At 44.1% G+C, this 19,834-nt stretch overlaps 1 protein-coding gene across 9 annotated transcripts in view; it reads left to right on the top strand.

Annotated features, from left to right (window-relative positions):
• Nucleotides 1-19,834, top strand: part of rap1gap2a (RAP1 GTPase activating protein 2a) — an 82,868-nt gene that overhangs the window by 45,769 nt on the left and 17,265 nt on the right. For 8 of the 9 annotated variants that reach the window (XM_056440430.1, XM_056440431.1, XM_056440429.1 and 5 more), the window contains 2 exons: nucleotides 11,129-11,213; nucleotides 18,445-18,480. In XM_056440430.1, coding sequence (XP_056296405.1) covers nucleotides 11,129-11,213; nucleotides 18,445-18,480 — 121 coding nt within the window. The remainder of the gene's footprint in view (nucleotides 1-11,128; nucleotides 11,214-18,444; nucleotides 18,481-19,834) is intronic. The other variant, XM_056440433.1, reaches the window with a different exon arrangement.

The raw sequence follows: 19,834 nt of genomic DNA, 5'->3' as shown, positions 1-19,834 counted from the left end.
TCTCATGGATACATTTCCTCAGAAATTCAAATTCATTTGAATAGCAGAGTAGACCTTTCAAACACGCGCACTAATGGTGAAGCTCCTGTCCGGTAAATCGACCCCACTCAGGATGAGAGCCATCCAGTTGGGCTCATGGAGTCGTTGTTCGTGTGTCCTGCAGCAGCCACGTGGTTATGGAAATTGTTGGTGCTGACCAACTGAGAACATAAATTACGCCAGCAGCTGGTGGCAGCTAAAACTCCATTCCTCCGACACACAGTCATCTGTGACCACGCAGCCAGCTGGGCAGCCGCGTGGGAAGAGGGAAGTGACCCACACCCATGCACTCGATTCCAAGAATCTCCGCGGTTTCCACTTCTGTTGTGTGACTGCACACGTTGGTCCAATCTGATTTATTAACAAACGGGCAATGTCAAGACTGGCTCACGTGACGAGCGGACGAACAGCCGGCGGCCCCGGGGCTGTTGGTGACCGCCGGCTTCTGTTGCTGCCGCTGTTAAACTTTATGCTCTTACTCATGGTCGTTTTTTGAAAGAATCGTCTTTGGTTTTTTATTTATAATCTGCAAAATAACAACTGATTCCAATCGTCGTTGCAAACGAGATTTGGTATAAAACGCGGTCTGACGAGTTTTCTTAAAAAGTGTTTTGAATATCTATACTTTGCTGCGTACGTGATATTGTAGCGGAGGCTAAAGCCGGATGTCATATGGACATAATCAAACAGTAGTGTTCTTTAAATGCATTGAAGAGCTAGTTAGCCCTACAAAATAAGTGTCTGATCATACATTTTAGTGGCCATTTGTCGTTCGAAATCAAACAAAAACATAAATCAAACCGCCACTGATGCACCGTGGGTTTTGGTGTTGACGCATGCAAAAGGAAGTACTGTCCATTTCCACCTGTTAGTATTCTAAGAATTTATTTCTTAAACCAACAGAAAAAGAACAAACAAAATGTTGACACTTCCCTGTGCTGTGGTAAAAAAACATTGGCCACCCTGGTGCATGCTGGTCCTGTGCCTATACCCACCTCTACATATAACCACAGGTGCCCAGTGTTACCCAATCAGTGAACCTACAACTAAATATATTAAACTAAACTACAACTATCATAAGAAACAACTAACATATTTAAAATATAACCTAAATAAGCAATAAACGATCAATATTACTTTACAATAAAACCTAAATACAAAAGACAAATTAAATAGCTCCAACATACATGTTTCATCATTTAGTTTCTGATGCAACCCCATGCGGCTGCTTAGCTGCTGCATACTCCAACAAGCACGTCGGTGGTTAGACACTGACCCAAACTGTATTTTCACTTTTAAAATAACGGCAATAAAAAAGAGACTCTTAGGATGCGGACTGACCCACGTGCTTCACAAACGTAATGCCATCTCTATAATGTGCTCGGCTGGCGGTGTGGGAGTGTGAACTTCCCACAATCCAATGAAAACAGATTAATTTCATAACGTGAAGCGACCCGCAATATGATTCACGAATGACGAGCTCCCCCGATGCTGCGAGGTAACAGGGATAGCCAGGCATGCGAATGCGTGCCGCTGAAGTTGGCACACTTTATACTGGTGTGTTTTTCTTTTTTTTAAAGATAAAAAAGACATTTTAAGTGAAAAGTATCGCCCTCGTTACAGCCCCACGCTCACTCCTTCCACGCTTGACGGACCTGTTGTGTCTCGTTACCGTTGCTCAGCAGTGGCTGTTTATGCAGAGGGGTTTCGCCTCCCGGTGGATCTCACGCTCACATTGATTATTTTGAAATGTTTTCCTTCAGATGTAAGATTTCTGAAAATCTTCTCCCCGAGTGAAAACCTCTTCAGGCAGAGCTGCCGGTTTTCAAAGGGCAGCATTTCCTGTTGCTTTTCTTCTCCACGTCCCGAACAACACACAGTATTTTACGAGTGTTTTTGATTCACTGAGTCACTCGTATTTCCATTCCCCCGTCTCCCCCTCCCTGGTGTTCCTCTCTACCCTCAATTACCTCCGAGTTTAAACTCTCTTTTGTTCCTCTTGTGAGTTTCACTCCTTTTGTGATTGGCAGTTGTGGGGGGGGGGGGGGGGGGGGCTCTAAAACAGTGTTTCTCACACACACACACAAACATGTGTGTGTGACAGTCAGCCTTGTCTTTGGGTGTAATGGATGAGATTGTATTGTCTCTAACTTGTATCCAGAGACCCACCCAAGACAGCCCTATTTATCCATCTATGCACAGTGCTATTTTAGGATGAGTTTCATTTATTCTCCCTCTCTCTCTCTCTCTCTCTCTCTCTCTCTCTACCTTGCTCTGCTGTCTTCTCTCTTTCCGCAATCTGCCTGACATTCATTCATGGAGCGCCTCACCCTCTCCGTCTTCATATCTCCCTCCCTATTTCCTTTCACGACCTTTCTTGCTCGTGCGTTTATCCGTGGTGGAGACGGTTGAGAAGCGAGCGGTATTCAATGTCATGCGAGGGACACTCAACTGGGTTTTTTCCCCCCCTCCGACTCAAGCCAGTGAGACGGTGAGATCGGGCAGTGATAAAAGAGGAACCGGCTCCCAGAAAAATAATACGATTAGATATGATTTACGGCTCATCCTGTGATATGATAGAGCAGCGATGCCAGGCAGCAATGTGTATCACATGCGATACTTTTCCAAATGACCCCCAAAAAAACCATTTTGTTTATTTATAATTAAATAACTCGCTCTTCGGGCGAAGAGAAGATGCACAGTCATTGTTTGACAGACATCAAAAGTGGCAGATTTATGAGCATTCGCAAAATAGACAAACAAGGAAGGAGCGAGAGGTGCGTCTTCCCATGGATCACGTTTGAATGACATCCATTGAAAACAAAGTCATAGAAAAGAGAATATACATGACACCTCTTCCCATGTCGAAGACCAACAACATAGTGAGGTGTTTTTCTACATTTTGTTCATGAAATGTAGATTATTACATAATTCAGGTGTTCACTGGGTCCATCTTTATGCAGCTACTAATGCATTACAGTCACCTGCTAGTGCATCGACTATCATCCTTCAGGAGCTACCCAAAGAAACGGGTATATAAACAGCAACATTAAACAGCCCGTGGCCTTTATCTGTGTCTCCCTGCCGGTGGGAAGTGCGTACAGGTAAATGTCTATCAAAGGTCTCCTGGCACCATTTGTGCAGCGAGGCACAAAACAACACTGACATTTCAAAGGTAAGACAAAAAAGCTGCGGTACGTAAGCTTTCCCCAGCTCGGAGGTGTTTTCTCTTTTGCGTATACAAATGTGAATCCGGCCTCAAAGATGCGGAGAAGAAGAAGTCAGTCAATCGGCTGCGGTATGTTACAGTGAACCATCAGAGTATCACCCAGGGTAACACACTCACTGCAGTATAATTAACCCTGTTTCTTTGGGAGGAACCTAATGACACACACACACACACACACACTCGTGTGTTTCCGAGGGTGGGAATGTGAGTGTGCGCCTGGAGAGCTTCACTGGTGTCGGTTTCGTCCACCGCTTGGATTAATTCCAGGAATAATTGAGCAGTTAGAAGAGAGAAGTGTCATGTCTGAACTGTATTGACCGGGCCGATTGGGGCACTGACGTCCTCACGGGGGGGGGGCAAGAAGTATATTCCTGTGTTTAAAATGTATTTTCAAAGATCAATAGAGCGACTAGTCACAACTCAATGGAGTGGCACCACAGATCTGGGGTAGAACGAATCATTGCCTGAGAAGAAAACCCGTCTGCAGATCTGATCAACCGAGACTGGAACCGAGAACCTTTTGGAAATAAAAACTAAACACCATCTGGTTGTGAGTCAGTGGCCACAACAGTGTGGAGATGCGTGTGTGCCAAAGTGATGCTTTGTAGAATATAAATGGTGTTTGTTTTTTTAACTGAAACAAAGTGCACACACGCACACACACACACACACACACACACTCTGAAGCACAAACACAGAATCCATTGCCCTTCTTCTACTCTATCAGCAGGGCAGCGGCATTAAAAGGTGATCTGCTTCCTCTTCTTGCTGCTCATCACCTCTGTATTTAAAGGACTTTATGTAATCCGAGAAACATGCCCCCCCCCCCCCCCCACACACACACACACACACGCCAGCATTTTCCTCTTCCTGTTGGTTGATAATGAGTGTGTCAGGGTGTCTCGCTGGACAGTCGCATCTCCTGTCTGCTGTCATCTTTGTATCTATTCATATCACAGCAGGCGAGAGGGAGGGCGAGGCTCGGCGTTCCCACAGGAAACAGCCGGCAACTTGGAGAGCAGTTGCCTCCTAATTATTGCTCCCCTGACCTCTGCGCATTTCTGCACATATCCGAGATGCCTGTGCTCCCCTGTTGGGCAGCTGACCGGCTCACACATCCATCTCTTGTACCTCTATATGCGGAGCGGACTTTGTAACCAGGAGAGGCGTAGAGATAGAACGACGCACAGGAAGACGGAAAGGAAAGACGCGAGACAAAGGGATTTACTCCGCTGCCTAGCGATCATTAAGAGATGGGATGTTCTTTCCGATGTAACAGATTATCTAAAGTTATAGTTTTGCTTTAAAAAATCCCTAAAAGCAGACGACGGCTTTTATCCAAAATGTACTGCCGCACTTCTCTCTAATACACTGTCAATGTTTTACTCTTTAATAAACCGTAAATTAGGACTTTTAGGCTGTGTATTCTTTTAGATACTGGTACCTAATCATTTGTATTCAATGTGCGCTGGTGTGGTGGGTAAAAGTCCAAACAATAGACGTCGTAAATAAGAAACGAGATCAAAACAAGTGTAAATAAGCAATAAAAACTAATAAAAAAAACGGGAAAGAATCCACAATAACTGAAACAGTATAACTAATTGCACAGTGTATTTATGGCAGCAGCAGGAAGGAAGGACATGCGGTTCCTCGTCTTCACTCAGCGGGGGTGAAGCCACCGGTGGCTGAAGGAGCTGCCAGAGTGCGTTGTCCGTCAGGGACGATATAGCTTCTTTACTGGTGACCTGTCCAGGGTCAACCCTGCCTTCAGCTGGGATTGGCTCACGCGACCCTAAATAGGATAAGTGCTTTGGAAATGGCGGTCCAACATTGATCCGAGAGGGTGGAACTAAGTACAAAGAAACACTGGATAAAACATTGTTAGGCTAGCAACAAAGGTTACAATGAACTCTTGTGTGTTCCAAGGCGAAAATATGAACATCACCCAGACCAGACATTGCAGAGGTCGCGACCGGTCAATCACAAGGTAGCAACGCATTCATGCATACCTGCTGTTGTGTCTATGTCAGCGATTCCCAAAGTGTGGGCCGGGGCCCACTGGTGGGCCGCGAAGGTACTGCAGGTGGGCCGCGAGAGGTAATTTACAATAAATAAATAAAATGTTTTTAATTTTCAATTTTGAAAAGTTTGAAATTAATATAAAAATATGTATTTGTTTGCTTCGTATCTGCTGTGTGTGTGTGTGTGTGTGTGTGTGTGTGTGTGTGTGTGTGTGTGTGTGTGTGTGTGTGTGTGTGTGTGTGTGTGTGTGTGTGTGTGTGTGTGTGTGTAGGTGTGTGTGGGTGTGTCACTCTCCACAAACCTATTTGTAACACTTGTATATATTGTGCAGGGAAGTAGGGAGTTTGACGACATTTTCTTTCTTTTTGTCATCTGTTTTTGTTAGGGAGTTAGGGAAGAACGGTGGATATTGATTTTATTTTTTGTTTGCTTAGGTTAGTTAGTTTCCTTTTAAAAGTAAGAGGTGTTTTGTTTTTTGTATTTTGGCCTTGTCAGCTCCTGAAGCTGTTCTCCCAGAACCAAATAAATACAACAACAAAAAACCGCAAAGTTGGATAGTGGTCTCGCTCTTTCCTGTTGCGTCTAAGACCTGGTCGTAACATTAGGGTTGCAAATTTCTGTATTTTACTTAAAACGATTGATAATTGATAAGATACAAAACGTACATCTTTTTCTTAGTTTAAGTATTATTTGAACAATTCTAGCGGCACATTAGTTCTGTGAAACATTAATTGATGACGCACAAACAATTTAAACGAACAGATTAATAAAACAATAAGGCTCTCGCTCGAAACGGCTGCTCTTGTCCGCCTGTCGTTATTCAACAAAAGGCGCCGCCAAACAAAACAATGTCAAATGGGGCGCCCTCTTGTAGTATTAAAGTAAATATATATGAGCTCCGGAGAAAATGGAATACAAAACATACATTGTCGGTGAATACATTTCTAATCGGTTAAATTCTGAAGGTCATTTAATCATCCCAAGTTTATGTTTTGATCAGAGTTGTGATTAAAGGCTTGGGTGGGCCGCAGAAGATTTTCAGATTTCAAATTGGGCCGCGGCATTCTTGAGTTTGGGAACCGCTGGTCTATGTATTACTTTAAATGGGAAAAATTTTCAGTTCTGGATAGTGAAACTAATACTAAAGTGTCTTATAGTTGCTTTTTTTCGCATTCAGGAAATGAAGGTCCCATTTAGAGTCAAAGACAGTAAAGCGGGGTATCTTTGAAGGAGCGGCTACCTTGTGATGGACGGGTTGCTGCCAAGGCGTTGTCCAGTTTGGAAATGTGTCCCTGTTTTCAACGACATCCATTTCTAATGTACAGTCTTTAAAGGTGGCCAAAGGGTCATGTTCACATCCTTAAGATCAGAGTCATGGAAATGTCATTATTTCTTGAGGTGTTTGGTCTTAAAACATTGTCCCGATGATTTTTAAAAAAGTTTAGCGATCCCCAAAGGTTAGGACAAAGCGTCCTCAGGAGAGCATACATGTCTGGACCCAAGCCATCCATTTGTTCTCTTGTTTATGGTTTTAAATATAAACTAAAGAGCCAATCAACAGCCTTCCTTAATCCCACTCGTATCTTCTGTCCGACGTAACTTAATTAACGTGGGTTAAATAAAGAAACAGACGTCACCTTCCCCCCGCGCCTCCTGTAGCATCATACCCTTCAACAGATTATCAGAGCTGTAACTGTCACGTCAAATATGTAACGTTGCGGAGGATCTCGCTGTGCGGCGTCTTTTTTCTTCTTCCATTAACGGTCGACTACAATATACGTGCTCTCCATCTCCACACAACCCTCGCCGTTCTCCTTCTCCTCTGTCTCCAATTACTGTTGTATTAACTCCATTAGAGAAACCATCAGTTGTGTAATTGACCAATTGGCATGAGGATCAGGGTCCTTATCGAGTTTCGGAAAAATAAATATTAAACCCGACTGGAAACCAGAGTGCGCACTAAGTCCCCCCAGGGAGAGGATTCGTATCCCGAGAACCGCCGGCCCCCCTCTTGTGTCTTTTTTTCATCCCCTCTGCGCCCACAGTCACTCTGATTTCCTGTTTTCATCTCCCTATCTCCTCTTCCTGAGATGAGTCAGTCATGTGGGGACATGTGGAGGTATTGTTCCCTCCTCCTCCCCCCCCCCCCCTCTTTTTTTCTCCTCTCTCTTTGTACTCATGCACTCGTTCCCTCTCTGCATCCCGGCCTGCGTCTGATGTCCTAATCTCATCTCAAGGGTGTGATCAATACATGAAATAACGGAGATGTATTACCATGTCTCTTTATCCGTGTCTGTCTCTCTCTCTCTCACACACACACACACATACACATCACTGGCATCATTAGATAAACATGATGACTGTGTAGATGTAATTACTGTTGAATCAACGATAATTAGCTGCCGCCAAATGCACGCAGGATTACAGACGCGCGGGAGGAAGGTACATCTTGTACCAGTTTGGATGTAAATGTGGGGCACGATCTGCCCTATTTTTGCCTCGCAGATTTACAACCACTTAATCTCAGCTCGAGGTGTCGGAGGCTCGAGTGAGGTTGCACTTCATTCATTCACTCGGGGAGATGTATCCAACAACAGCAGTTTCCCTGAAATCCTTTGAAGAGCACGTTTATTGTTGTGGACGAATGCATTTTTCTTGCGAGGTGACTTCCCCGTTCCTGGCAGAGCGCCGGTAGCCAGGAAAGGGTCACACGAACACACACAGCTGCGTGTTCCCCGCAGCCAAGTATTTACTGTAATTGTGTGGCAACCGACGCACTTTGTATCGCTGAGAAGCGTCGGCCGCGCGCTGTTTGTATCGGTTCAGAGCGCGGGGTCTGGATGCAATTTGACCTCGTGATTTCATTTCCCAGCACGAGTGCTTTTTTTCCAAGATGCCAACATTGAATGTGTCAACAGAACAGAACTGATGAAAAAACATTTATATACCTTTAAAATTATTTTAAAATATAATATTATTCCATATGCTGCACTAAATATTTATATATATACATATTTAGTGCAGCAGATGGAATAATATTATATTTTGAAATAATAATAAAAAATATATATATATTTATTTGTAGATATATATATATAATATATATATATATTTATTTATATATATATATATATATATATATTTAAGAAAATACTTTTAACCCATTTACCAAGTGACAACTCTTTTTCCAAATCCAATCAAAGACGGTGGCCTAGAACGACGTAAAGCAACGAAAACATACAAGAGTTCTCTTTTTGTCGGAAAATATGAGACAATATGAAGTAACATCAATCAAGAGAACTATTACCGGTAAAACATCTGCATTTTGGTTCACATGCCATTTCTGGCCACCACCTTTGTTTAGAACGATAATACATGAGAGACTCCTGAAAGCTTGGTGTGCTGCACTCCCATCCGTCACACCCTTACTTTCTACCTTTTTACACACAGCACGAGACACGCTACTTCCTACGTCGGCTGTCGATATCGGCATTGGACGTCGAGGGGTGACTGTGTGTCACGGTCTGTCTTTCAATCAGAGGATCAGCGGTTCAATCCCCAGCTGTGCTCGCCCTAGTCGATGTGTCCTTGAGCGAGATACTTAACCCCGAATGTCTCCCCGTAGCTGTGTCTACGGTGTGTTAATGTAAGTCGCTTTGGGTAAAAGCGTCAGCTCAGTGAAATGTAATGTAATGTCAAAACATATTGCCTCAGGATACTGAGTCATTGGATGATGCAATGACCTGCACGACTGACCCTCTTTCCTCTGTTCTCTCTCGTGACTCACTTTCTCCGTGACCTGCTCTTCCTAAATTGTTTCTTTGCTTCATCCCTGCTGCTGTCCCAGTATAGGAGTTTACTCCCTCCCTCCCTTCCTGGGTGTGCGTCTGTAGCCGTGACGTCGCTGTCGTTTCATCCCTACGGAGACGGTGCAGGCTGCAAAGACAGCAGCTCCTCGTCTTTCCCTCTTTCTGATAATAGCATATGTCAGTGTGCAGGTGTGACTGAGTGTGCGATACGGAAAGAAAGGTGTCCTCCAGTACCGGGGCCGCTGCATAGAGACACACACCAGGGATCCTCAGGAGCGTTTCCTTTTCACAAGTCAGCGGGGGAATGTCCTGCTTGCCCCAGGCTGAAGAGAACAATGTCCAGCAAAAACATGTGGTTTTTTTTCAACCCTCCTGTTCTGTCTCGGCTTGTGATGCTCGCTCACACACTGTCCACCTTGTACGAGCACACATTAAACAGAGGGGGACACAGTGGTGCATTGTGTGGAAGCAGAACCTGTGGAAAAAGAGATGGTCTTTCTCTGTTTTCCTTAGGTCTGAAGAGGAATCAGGCCTCTAGCGTGCCTTGTTTGGGCCTCTTCGAGCCTCAGGTAGATACTATATATAAGAAGCTATGACACTCGACTCCAAAGACCGTTTAATTCCACGTAGCATCGGCGTAGAAACTGCGGTTTTTTACCTCCTCTCATCTTTGTGTATCACTGTGAATGTGTTTGTACTCAAACTACTCGAAAGGTCTCCATCATAGAATGGAGAGCTAATGAAAGGAATTAAGAGGCCTATACATTTCACATTAGTTAAAATGCGTCTTTTCATTCCCTCCACTAAAGTTAAAGTGATACAGCTTTTGATTTGCTATTACTTTACTACTTTACTGCAATGCGTTGTGTCCATTAGGCCGTATGATATAAAACCTGATATAGGCTCCTGTTGGTCAGTTTTATAATAGGAATTTAACTATATAAATGAAGTTAAAAGGCTTGCACATGATGTGGTTATGGGGTTAGATATCGGCTTTATACGACTACCACTTCCCATCCAACATGTTTTTCAGGTTGCTAGAGAACATGTGGTCTTAAGTGCTTTCTGCAGAAGAGCTGGAGAGGGTTTAGCACAGCTGTGCTCTCTTGTCCCTCTTCATTTCTTTGTAATCCCTCGTGATGCTGATCGTGCGCGAGAGGTGTCCATCACCCCCGCGAGTATCACCTCGGAAAATGGTCCGATCATAAACCGCTGGGTTTCATCCAAATATGCCAGGTTTCTGTGGTGGAGCCAATCTTCTGGCTGTATCCCAGTGACAACTCAACCTTTCACATCTGGGATCATTAATGTGCACTCATGCTTCTGAGTTCACTACACAGGGGGGGGGGGGGGGGACACAGGAGAGGAGATAAGGCTTCAAGCACCAAAGGACTTCTCCTCGTCTCCTCGACAGCCTCCAGAGAGCAAATGAAAAGAGCCGAGAGCCACCTGACACTCTGCCCTCTATTTCCAACAGGCTCACTTTAAAACCCTAAATTATTGCTATAATAAAAGTTATTCTTCATGAAACAGGCTGGATAATGTGGCACTGGTGCGCTTCTTAACGATGTCCCGTGATGCAATGTACTTTTTGGTTTTGTTTGAAAGAGTTACAAGACAGGAATTGTCAGCAGGATAACTTATTTTTTTTGTATTTAGTCTCTACAGAGGAATTATATTTACAAAATGTTCCTTCATTTTCTGCATGTATCTAAGTTACTCAAAAGGAAGACACATGTGTGACACATGGCAAATGAAAAATGTTGAAAAATGCCTTTTGCCATTATTCGCTCATGGCGAGTGATCAACAAGCCATGAATAAGATATGTAAGAGTCGTAAATCTGAGGGGAAATAACGTTCTCCACACTTAAAGGGAGGGACAGTTCATCAGCCGGCCTCCTCCTCAAATTACAGTCAAAGTGTTTTTGACATTAAAAGGAGTGCCGGGTGACCTTCTGTAAAATCTGGAACATTTCAATAAACATAAATCAATCTTGCTTACTCTTCCTTTTGACCTCCTCTCTCCAGGAAACAGGAGCTGCTGAACATTTCCAACGTCCCCCTGGGAGAATGCCCCCCCTCACCGCCCCGCACTGCACCGCCCAACATGAAGGTAGGAAGCACACGCATCAATGTGCACGCATAATGTCGGGACATACACTGCCGTTCAAAAGTTTGGGGTCACTTAGAAATGTCTTTATTTTTCAAAGAAAAGCACAGTTTTTTCAATAAAGATAACATTAATCAAAAATACACTCTATACATTGTTAATGTGGTAAATGACTATTCTAGGTGGAAACGTCTGGTTTCTCATGAAATATCTCCATAGGTGTATAGAGGCCCATTTCCATCAACTATCACTCCAGTGTTCTAATGGTACATTGTGTTTGCTAATCGCCTTAGAAGACTAATATCTGATTAGAAAACCCTTGTGCAATTATGTTAGCACAGCTGAAAACAGTTATGCTGGTGATATAAACTATACAACTGGCCTTCCTTTGAGCTTGAAGTTTGAAGAACAAAATTAATACTTCAAATATTAATCATTATTCCTAACCTTGTCAATGTCTTGACTATATTTTCGATTCAATTTTCAATTCATTTGATAAATAAAAGTGAGTTTTCATGGAAGACACGAAATTGTCTGGATGACCCCAAACTTTTGAACGGTAGTGTACATGCGCACACACACACACACACACACACACATTTTTAGATATTGATTTACAGACATGTTATGCTCTTTAGACCTTCAGGCCCATTAGACAATCTATTGATCGTAATCATCCTCATTGAGAAATCCTTTTAGTAAGCAAAGCTGTTCAGTGACGATGACAAACTGCAGCGTCAAGACACTTTAATGTTGACATGACACATCACTGCACGAGAAGTAACATCCTCAGTGTTACGATCTTGTAATCCTGGTTCTGTAAGTACGGGCAGAGCCCTCTGCTCCTAAAGACGGTGTCGGATAACTTAGCATTGGTGTGTGCTACCTTGTATACTGTACGTTGGGGTGTGCACATATTCGGGTTGATGCATCTTGATTGGCCAGCGAGGCTGACGAAAATATTCTGTTGGTTAATCCGTGCTTGTGAATGGAGGGCAGCACGACCCAATGGGTAAGGTGGCACCATGCATGGTAGCTCCTCCCATCAGGGTGTGAATGGGTGTGAATGTTAATTAGTCCTAATAGGTCAGGTGGCACCTTGCATGGTAGCTCCTCCCATCAGGGTGTGAATGGGTGTGAATGTTAATTAGTCCTAATAGTCAGGTGGCACCTTGCATGGTAGCTCCTCCCATCAGGGTGTGAATGGGTGAATGATGTCATATAGTGTTAAAGTGCTTTGAGAAAAACTCCATTTACCATTTACAATAGCGTGACTTTCGTTCATGACCGATTACAGCAGTTGGAGGAAGTTGGAAGCTTTATTCTCAGTTGCTATCTTGGCCCCAAAATGTGAAGTTCTATTCAAACGATGTCATCAAATGAAACTTTGGCCGAAGCTGCGACTCTGCAAATTGAAGAAAGGAAAAAAAATATTCGAGCGAAACCAAACTGAACACGAATACAAATGAAATCCATCAGACTGTAGAGGATCCTCTCTCATTCATGTAACATGATAGTGCTGCGTATTTACACAGAGCTTCTTTTTTTTAATCCACGTGAGAATGTCAGGTGTTGATGGATTTTGGATATTCATTACTCGCACTGCATTGAACTCGTTCCCGCGGCTGAAACATTAAAAACAAAAACATAACCTCCAGCGTGATAAAAGAGAGGCGACGTGTTGCAGGACGTCAGATTACCAGCGTGATGTTCGTGACACTTGCTGCAGCGGGTCACCTTGAACTAACCCTTCGTTATTGAATCTGCGAACGCAGAGGGAGAGAGCACAGAAAGGACAGGCCGGCGGTCAGACAGAATGATTAAGAAATAAAGTGGTCAGGCCTAGACAGGAATACACAACTTCATATATATATACACTACCGTTCAAAAGTTTGGGGTCATCCAGACAATTTCGTGTCTTCCATGAAAACTCACTTTTATTTATCAAATGAATTGAAAATTGAATATAAAATATAGTCAAGACATTGACAAGGTTAGAAATAGTGATTAATATTTGAAGTATTAATTTTGTTCTTCAAACTTCAAGCTCAAAGGAAGGCCAGTTGTATAGCTTATATCACCAGCATAACTGTTTTCAGCTGTGCTAACAGAATTGCACAAGGGTTTTCTAATCCGATATTAGTCTTCTCAGGCGATTAGCAAACACAATGTACCATTAGAACACTGGAGTGATAGTTGATGGAAATGAGCCTCTATACACCTCTGGAGATATTTCATTAGAAACCAGACACTTCCACCTAGAATAGTCATTTACCACATTAACAATGGATAGTGTGTATTTTTCATTAATGTTATCTTTATTGAAAAAACAGTGCTTTTCTTTGAAAAATAAAGACATTTCTAAGTGACCCCAAACTTTTGAACGGTAGTGTATGAAAGAAAATATAACTGCAATGCAACGGTCTCTCGACATGTGGCTGTTATCAATCGACAACTCAATTTTGCCGTGAGCTGGAGTGAGTCAAATATGCATCATCAGGACTGGGAAAGGAGTTATGACGTTTATAATTTCCTGGAATCACAGTGCACATCAAATGCATCACGAGACCGTTTCACTTTGAGCTGCTTTGTTTGTTTAACAAACCGTCCGTGATGTGCAGCCAAACTCGGCCAAACTCGGCACTTTATTTTACTCAGCACTTTACTTTATTTCCCCCCTGTATATTTGGTATTAGTATTCGTATTTAGTTGTTAGTATTTTGTTTTGTGTTTTATATATATTTTCATCGATGCTCTGATGTGCACCGCTGCTGTGATTTTTGAAATGTCCCCACTGTGGGACAAATAAAGGAATATCATATCATATCATAACCTTTAAAGCCTGGTGTGCAACATGAGAGAAACCAGCAACAGTCAGCTATATTTAACTGAAGAACACATGCCAGTGTCGCCAACTATTTATTCCAATGAAAGCAGCACATAACCCCAAAGGTCGAACTACCCTAATGATTTATTATCAGTCCTGCACCGCCACATTTATTGTATTTTCTTATTATATTTGTCCGTGCATTGGATGTATTGATTGCTGACATAGTTTAAACAAATAATTTAAAAAAATTAAAAATCGAAAAATACATTTACGCATTGCTTCCGTTACTACACGACAATCGCTTTCTGAAAAACATCCGTCCTTTCTCCTCAGATTGGTAAACACATGTTAATAGGTTTAATCATGCCATCTAAATTATTATCCAAGCTTTCTACTCCTCTGTCGTGCATTTTATTAGCTGGATAATGCACGACTCATAAATTAAAAAAAATATTACAATCTGATTGCACGGACTGCATGTGGTTGCCACGCAGCTTAGTTATTGACATTGCTGCTTTGAAATCCGGTGGCCATGAACATGACTCTCCTGGGGAGACACACGGACTGCAGCGTGGTGCTGGAGCTGCATTGTGCGCTGCAATTATGTTTTTTCGTCTTTCCTTTACTCTTTTTACTCTTTTCAGTGGTTAAAACGTAATGAGTAAACATATACAGTAGTAGACGGGGATAAATTAGGCTCAGGGAATAAATGGGTGAAAGGAAAGTCCTCAGAGATGTAGTAATCACACTCTAATTACACATACTGTAATATAAGTGTGTGTGTGTTGTATTGACACATGGGCACTGGAATAACCTGCTCTGTGTACACATTAGACTCAGTTTACAGCGTGACTTGACTTTCCTGTTTCAGCTTTAGGCGTTAAACAGGCACGTACACATTTAAGGCGAGTGAGAGAGGAACATGTTTATAAATGCAGAAGAGGGATGAGGAAGGCCGAGTCACGACGCATGCGAGGGCCGAGATGACTTAGCAGCTCATGCTGAGGTAAGTCGACCGACCGAGGAACAATTTCACGCGTTATCCGATCAAAGTGTGCGTTTAGTGTTGAAGTATCAATTTTCCATTTAATTCAAGAAGCAACGTACTCGGCATTGAACAATTATCTCTGTGAACGTTGTCTTCCTTTTTAGCACTTAGCGGCTCAGCGGAGGCCCGCTGATTGCCGTGTAAACACGACATCACGGCTACTGTCTCGACAGCTTAGTTAGAGAGAAGCTGGCAGGGGAACGACTGCATCTCTGGAACTGTGACTGTTTTTAACGCCGTATTTATAGCCGATTCACACCCACATGTGGAGTGTTTCGCAACAGTATTCCGTAACCTAGACCGGGCCCAAACAGGATTGGCTGATGTATGAAATGCAGATGTCAGCCGGTGTTCCCGGTACCCGACAGAGCTGTGCTATAAAGATGCTACGAGTTGTTTTTTTGGTCCTACTCGGAGCATCCCTTCATCCACCCGATCCCCCTTTCTGACCCAGAGAAGGAGTTGTGTTGTCGGCAGGAGAGCAGAGCCTGTGGATGGAGGACACGTCTGACTTTGAGGTGCAGCAACAACAAAAAATCGACACGGCTGTTTCTAACAGAACTGAACTGCACTCGACTGGAAACAACACGTGGCCGTTGCGGATGTAATGAGAGCGTGACACCTGTGGCTCTCATGAGGGTCAGAGGAACTCACACCGCCTCCGACCGCCTTGCAAATGTAAGATTGTCCCCATTATATTCTTTTCACTCTTTCACTTAGTGTTTTGATGAAGTTAAAATCGGCAACGTCCCTTCAATCCTAATGAGACGAGGAGGCCGCCGCCCCCGTCTGACTTATCGCCGTTGCCGTCAGTGACCGTGTTTACATGCATTCGAATAACTGGCTTAGTCGGACTGAAATCGAATGATCCGTTTCATGTAAACACCTTTGTTCGACTATGTGCGGTCCGACTACGATCCGATTAACACCCCTGGACAACTCGATCCGATCCGGTTGATAATTCGACTATCGCGGCATGTAACGGTGAATTGGATTAGGAACTGGACTTTGCGTTTTTGCGCATGCTTGAGATCCCTCCGCCCTCCTCCCCCCTCCCTCCCATGTCGTGACCCGGAAGTCGAAAGAGACGATAAGTTGTCACTGCCGAGAGAAAACAAACAAACAACGCCAATAGCGCCATTTGCATTCGCTGTACTCCTATTAACATCATGCAAGAATAGTAGAGGGATGTAGCTTCGCCTTGCTCTCTGTTCGCCATCTTTCTCGAAATGTTGATGTTGTTGTTGTTGGTTGTTATTGGTAGTGGTGAAGAGGTCAAGCGGAAATGGCTGTATCACCACGAGTTGTAATGAAAACAGCGCCGCCTATCGTATCGGATATGACATGCTTTCGGCCAATGATTCGAATTACTCACTGCCATGTTTATGGGGATAATAGCAGATCCCCCAAAAGATAGCATAGTCCGACTAAAGCAAGATTCGAATTATACCATCATGTAAACGCACTGAGTGTGCAAATGATCGTGTCCATGTCTTTGCATGAATGTGTGTGAATACTAGCAGGCGACAAGTTTGTCACTCGGTCGGGCAGCCAAACTAATCTGCCCGGAGTCCGTGAGGGACCGCGCGGGTTGCCGCGGGAGATCAGAAATGCAGATGTTTTGTGTCGCCGGGCTGGATGGAGCACACAAAGAGATGGGAAGGAGGAGAAAGAACGAGAGGAATCCGAATCATAACCAGGACGGAATGGAAAGACGACGGAGCGTGAGGGGAGAGGAGAGATTTGCATCATGAGACAAAAGAGACGGAACAAAGTGCCAGGACAAAGCAGACACGTGGGCTCCCGTTTGAGATCGACGGCGTCGCAGAGAGGACCGACGCTTCTCTCGTGTCCTCGTTCTTTTTTTTGTCTCCCGGCTCCAGGGAACGGAGACGATGATTGAACACGCTGTGAGCCGCGCCGCAGGATCCCACGCCCTCTTTTCAAACCCGCCGCGGTCGACGCCGTGCGAGGACACGCCGCTCGCGTCTTCGACTCGCCTCGAGGGGAAGAGAAGCCGCGGGCCGCAGAAGGAAGCCTTTTAGCGATACGCCTTCCTTTCCTCTCGGCCACCCTCGCGTGATCCCAGCAGACCGGCAGGCAGACACGACTCACGACGACGTGTGCCGTCGAACAGATGTAGACACGTGCTGATTGTTGGTCTGGCTGTCTGAGGTCCAGCTCAGCTCTGTATCAGCGTGCAGGAGCTTTAAGAATAAGAATATACACTTTTATTAATCCCCAAGGGGAAATTAGTTCTCTGCATTTAACCCATCCTTAGTTATTAAGGAGCAGTGGGCTGCGGTGAAGCGCCCGGGAAGCAACTGGGGGTTCAGTGCCTTGCTCAAGGACACTTCGACTTGCAACTAATGGGGAGAGCGGGGATCGAACCCACAACCCTGCGGTTGCAGGACGGCCCTCTTACCCCACTGAGCTAAAGCTAAAACTAGTTAATATTAACTGCTCTGCAAGCTCTGTGTGTGTTTGTGTGTGTGTGTGTTGTGTGTGCGGAATGATCAGTGTAGATTACCAGTGGAGAGAATATCATTAGAATTTATTACAGTCCTCTAAACGGCTGTAAAACACTTTTCCAGACTTCCCCGGTGAAGCAGCGACAGGTTATTGGCACGGCGTTTATTTCCTGGTTGCTCTTGTTTTTTCGTATTTCATGAAGACGACCGAGCGTGCGGCACCTCGACTTCACAAGCGTGATCATGCATGTCAGTGCGTGGCATTGGCTGTCGAAGTCATTTGAAGTCGGTGATAGTTGATATTTTTATCAATGAAAGGTGGGTCTTCTTTTCTTTCTTTTCATTGGTTGCGTCGTGGTTCAACAGCAGGGTTCTTCGTGGGAGCAGTTTAAAGAAACACACACACGTAGATTATTTTTTGGTGTGTGTGTGTGTGTGTGTGTGGGCCATTATCACCGCCGCAGTGTGCTGCGATGTGTCGAGGTGGACGCCCCGGGGACAGAGGCGTGTGAATGCACCTAACTTTCTGAGGAAGTGGTTGCTTATCAGTGTGTGCGCATGTGTGTGTGTGTGTGAGAGGCTGGAAGTCTCCGTCCTGCCCCGCCCACTTAACACGACTAAGTACATAGACTGTGATGGGGAATCAGCCGGCCAGCGGGATCTGCTGCAGATGTAGGACTTTTACATTCAGACATGTCGGCATTGCTTTGAGCATCAAAACACTGGTTTGCAGTGTGAATTGGAGTCAACTTAAGGGCAACAACTCTCGCTTTTGGAGCGGCTAAATGTGTGTTTGGTGTCAGAAGATGTCGGCGGTGCTCTGGAAGTCAAGGTTAAGCACTGGGATATGTGTTTGACGTGTTTTGTAATCCTCCTCTCTTTCAGTCCGCAGAGTTCTTCGATATGCTGGAGAGGATGCAGGTATGCAATTCTTATTAAATTCTTCCCCGTGAATCCAGTTTCCTTCCTCTCATCTGGACCTTCTTTCACCGCTTCTCGTTCTTTCTCTGTCCCTCTCTTTGACTAAAAGTTGCACGTCTGTTTGGGCCGACGGGAGGTTTTTTGTTCTGGGTGAAACTAAAACAGAACATGAACCCACTGTGAGATCGTTGTCCACAGACTTCAGATTGAACATATACAAGGATGTGACAGACATTGACGTCTCCATCAGTGTGGGTCAGCCCGCTGGGTCCAGTCTGTTGCTCAGATTGGATCATGGGCATGCTGGGGGCAGAGAATGATAGCACTAGAACTGTTTTTCTCCTTCTCTGTCTGGAATTCATTCAATGTATCGATTTTATATAAAGTATTTCTCTCTCTGTATGACACTTCTTTGTGCACTCTTTTTGAGGCCCGTAAGGACATAAGCTTTAAGTGGTCTGTGGACAGATGGGGAAATAATGAGGAGGAGGAGGAGGAGAAAGATGTGAGGAGAAATGAAGGGCAGAGAAGAAGGAACAAGTGTCCGAAGGAAGATACAAAGAGAAATACTTTTTGCAGGTCTATACTGCGGAAATAATGATTTATGTTTTGCAATGAGATTTGAAAAATGTGTGAATTAGGCGGTCGTGCCAGGTCTAGTCCCTGGAAACGTTCAACAGTTGAGAATATAATCACCCTCAGTGGTATGCAGCTTACACATACAGCCAGGGTCAGAAATACAAAACTGCCCCCAAGAAATATAATGTTGCCCCTGACGTCACTAGGAGAGGGGCAAAAAATGCCCCCAGAATTTCCTCTAATAATTTAATGAACTTGGCAAAAACATCGTAGCCTATGTGACCCGGTCCACTTGCTATAAGTTTTGAGTGCCATTTGATGACAATTGCTTCTGTACTGTAAGCCTGAATAAGTATATTTATTATTTTTAAACAAAGGTTAAATACTATTTCACAAGTTTCAAAAAGTGCCCCCAATTTATTTTCAAATGCCCCTGGATTTCAGTCAGTGGGGGCAAAAATCGCCCCCTAAAAAATATGTAAATGTCCTCCGCTGCATACAACTATGAAGGGGCAAGTCACTCAAAGTAATCAATTACTTGTGTGCAGCAGTTCCTTACCCGCAGCAAACGACCCAAAAACTAAATAGTGACCAAAACCAACACTGTATTGATCATAAAAACAAAACCTTGTAGTCTGCCTAACCTTTTTTTGATTTATTTTTTTTACTTTTGAATGAGTAAATAGGCTTGAATGACACGGACAGGAGAGGCGGAGCTAACACGTTCTTGGGATCTGTCTGCAAAATGTGAGAACGAGGCCCCGACGAGGGATGT

Source organism: Pseudoliparis swirei, chromosome 20 (assembly GCF_029220125.1).
Source record: "Pseudoliparis swirei isolate HS2019 ecotype Mariana Trench chromosome 20, NWPU_hadal_v1, whole genome shotgun sequence".
In the NCBI taxonomy this organism is placed as follows: domain Eukaryota; kingdom Metazoa; phylum Chordata; class Actinopteri; order Perciformes; family Liparidae; genus Pseudoliparis; species Pseudoliparis swirei.
Note: the sequence above shows the minus strand (reverse complement) of the source record. Positions and strands in the feature narration are given on the sequence as shown.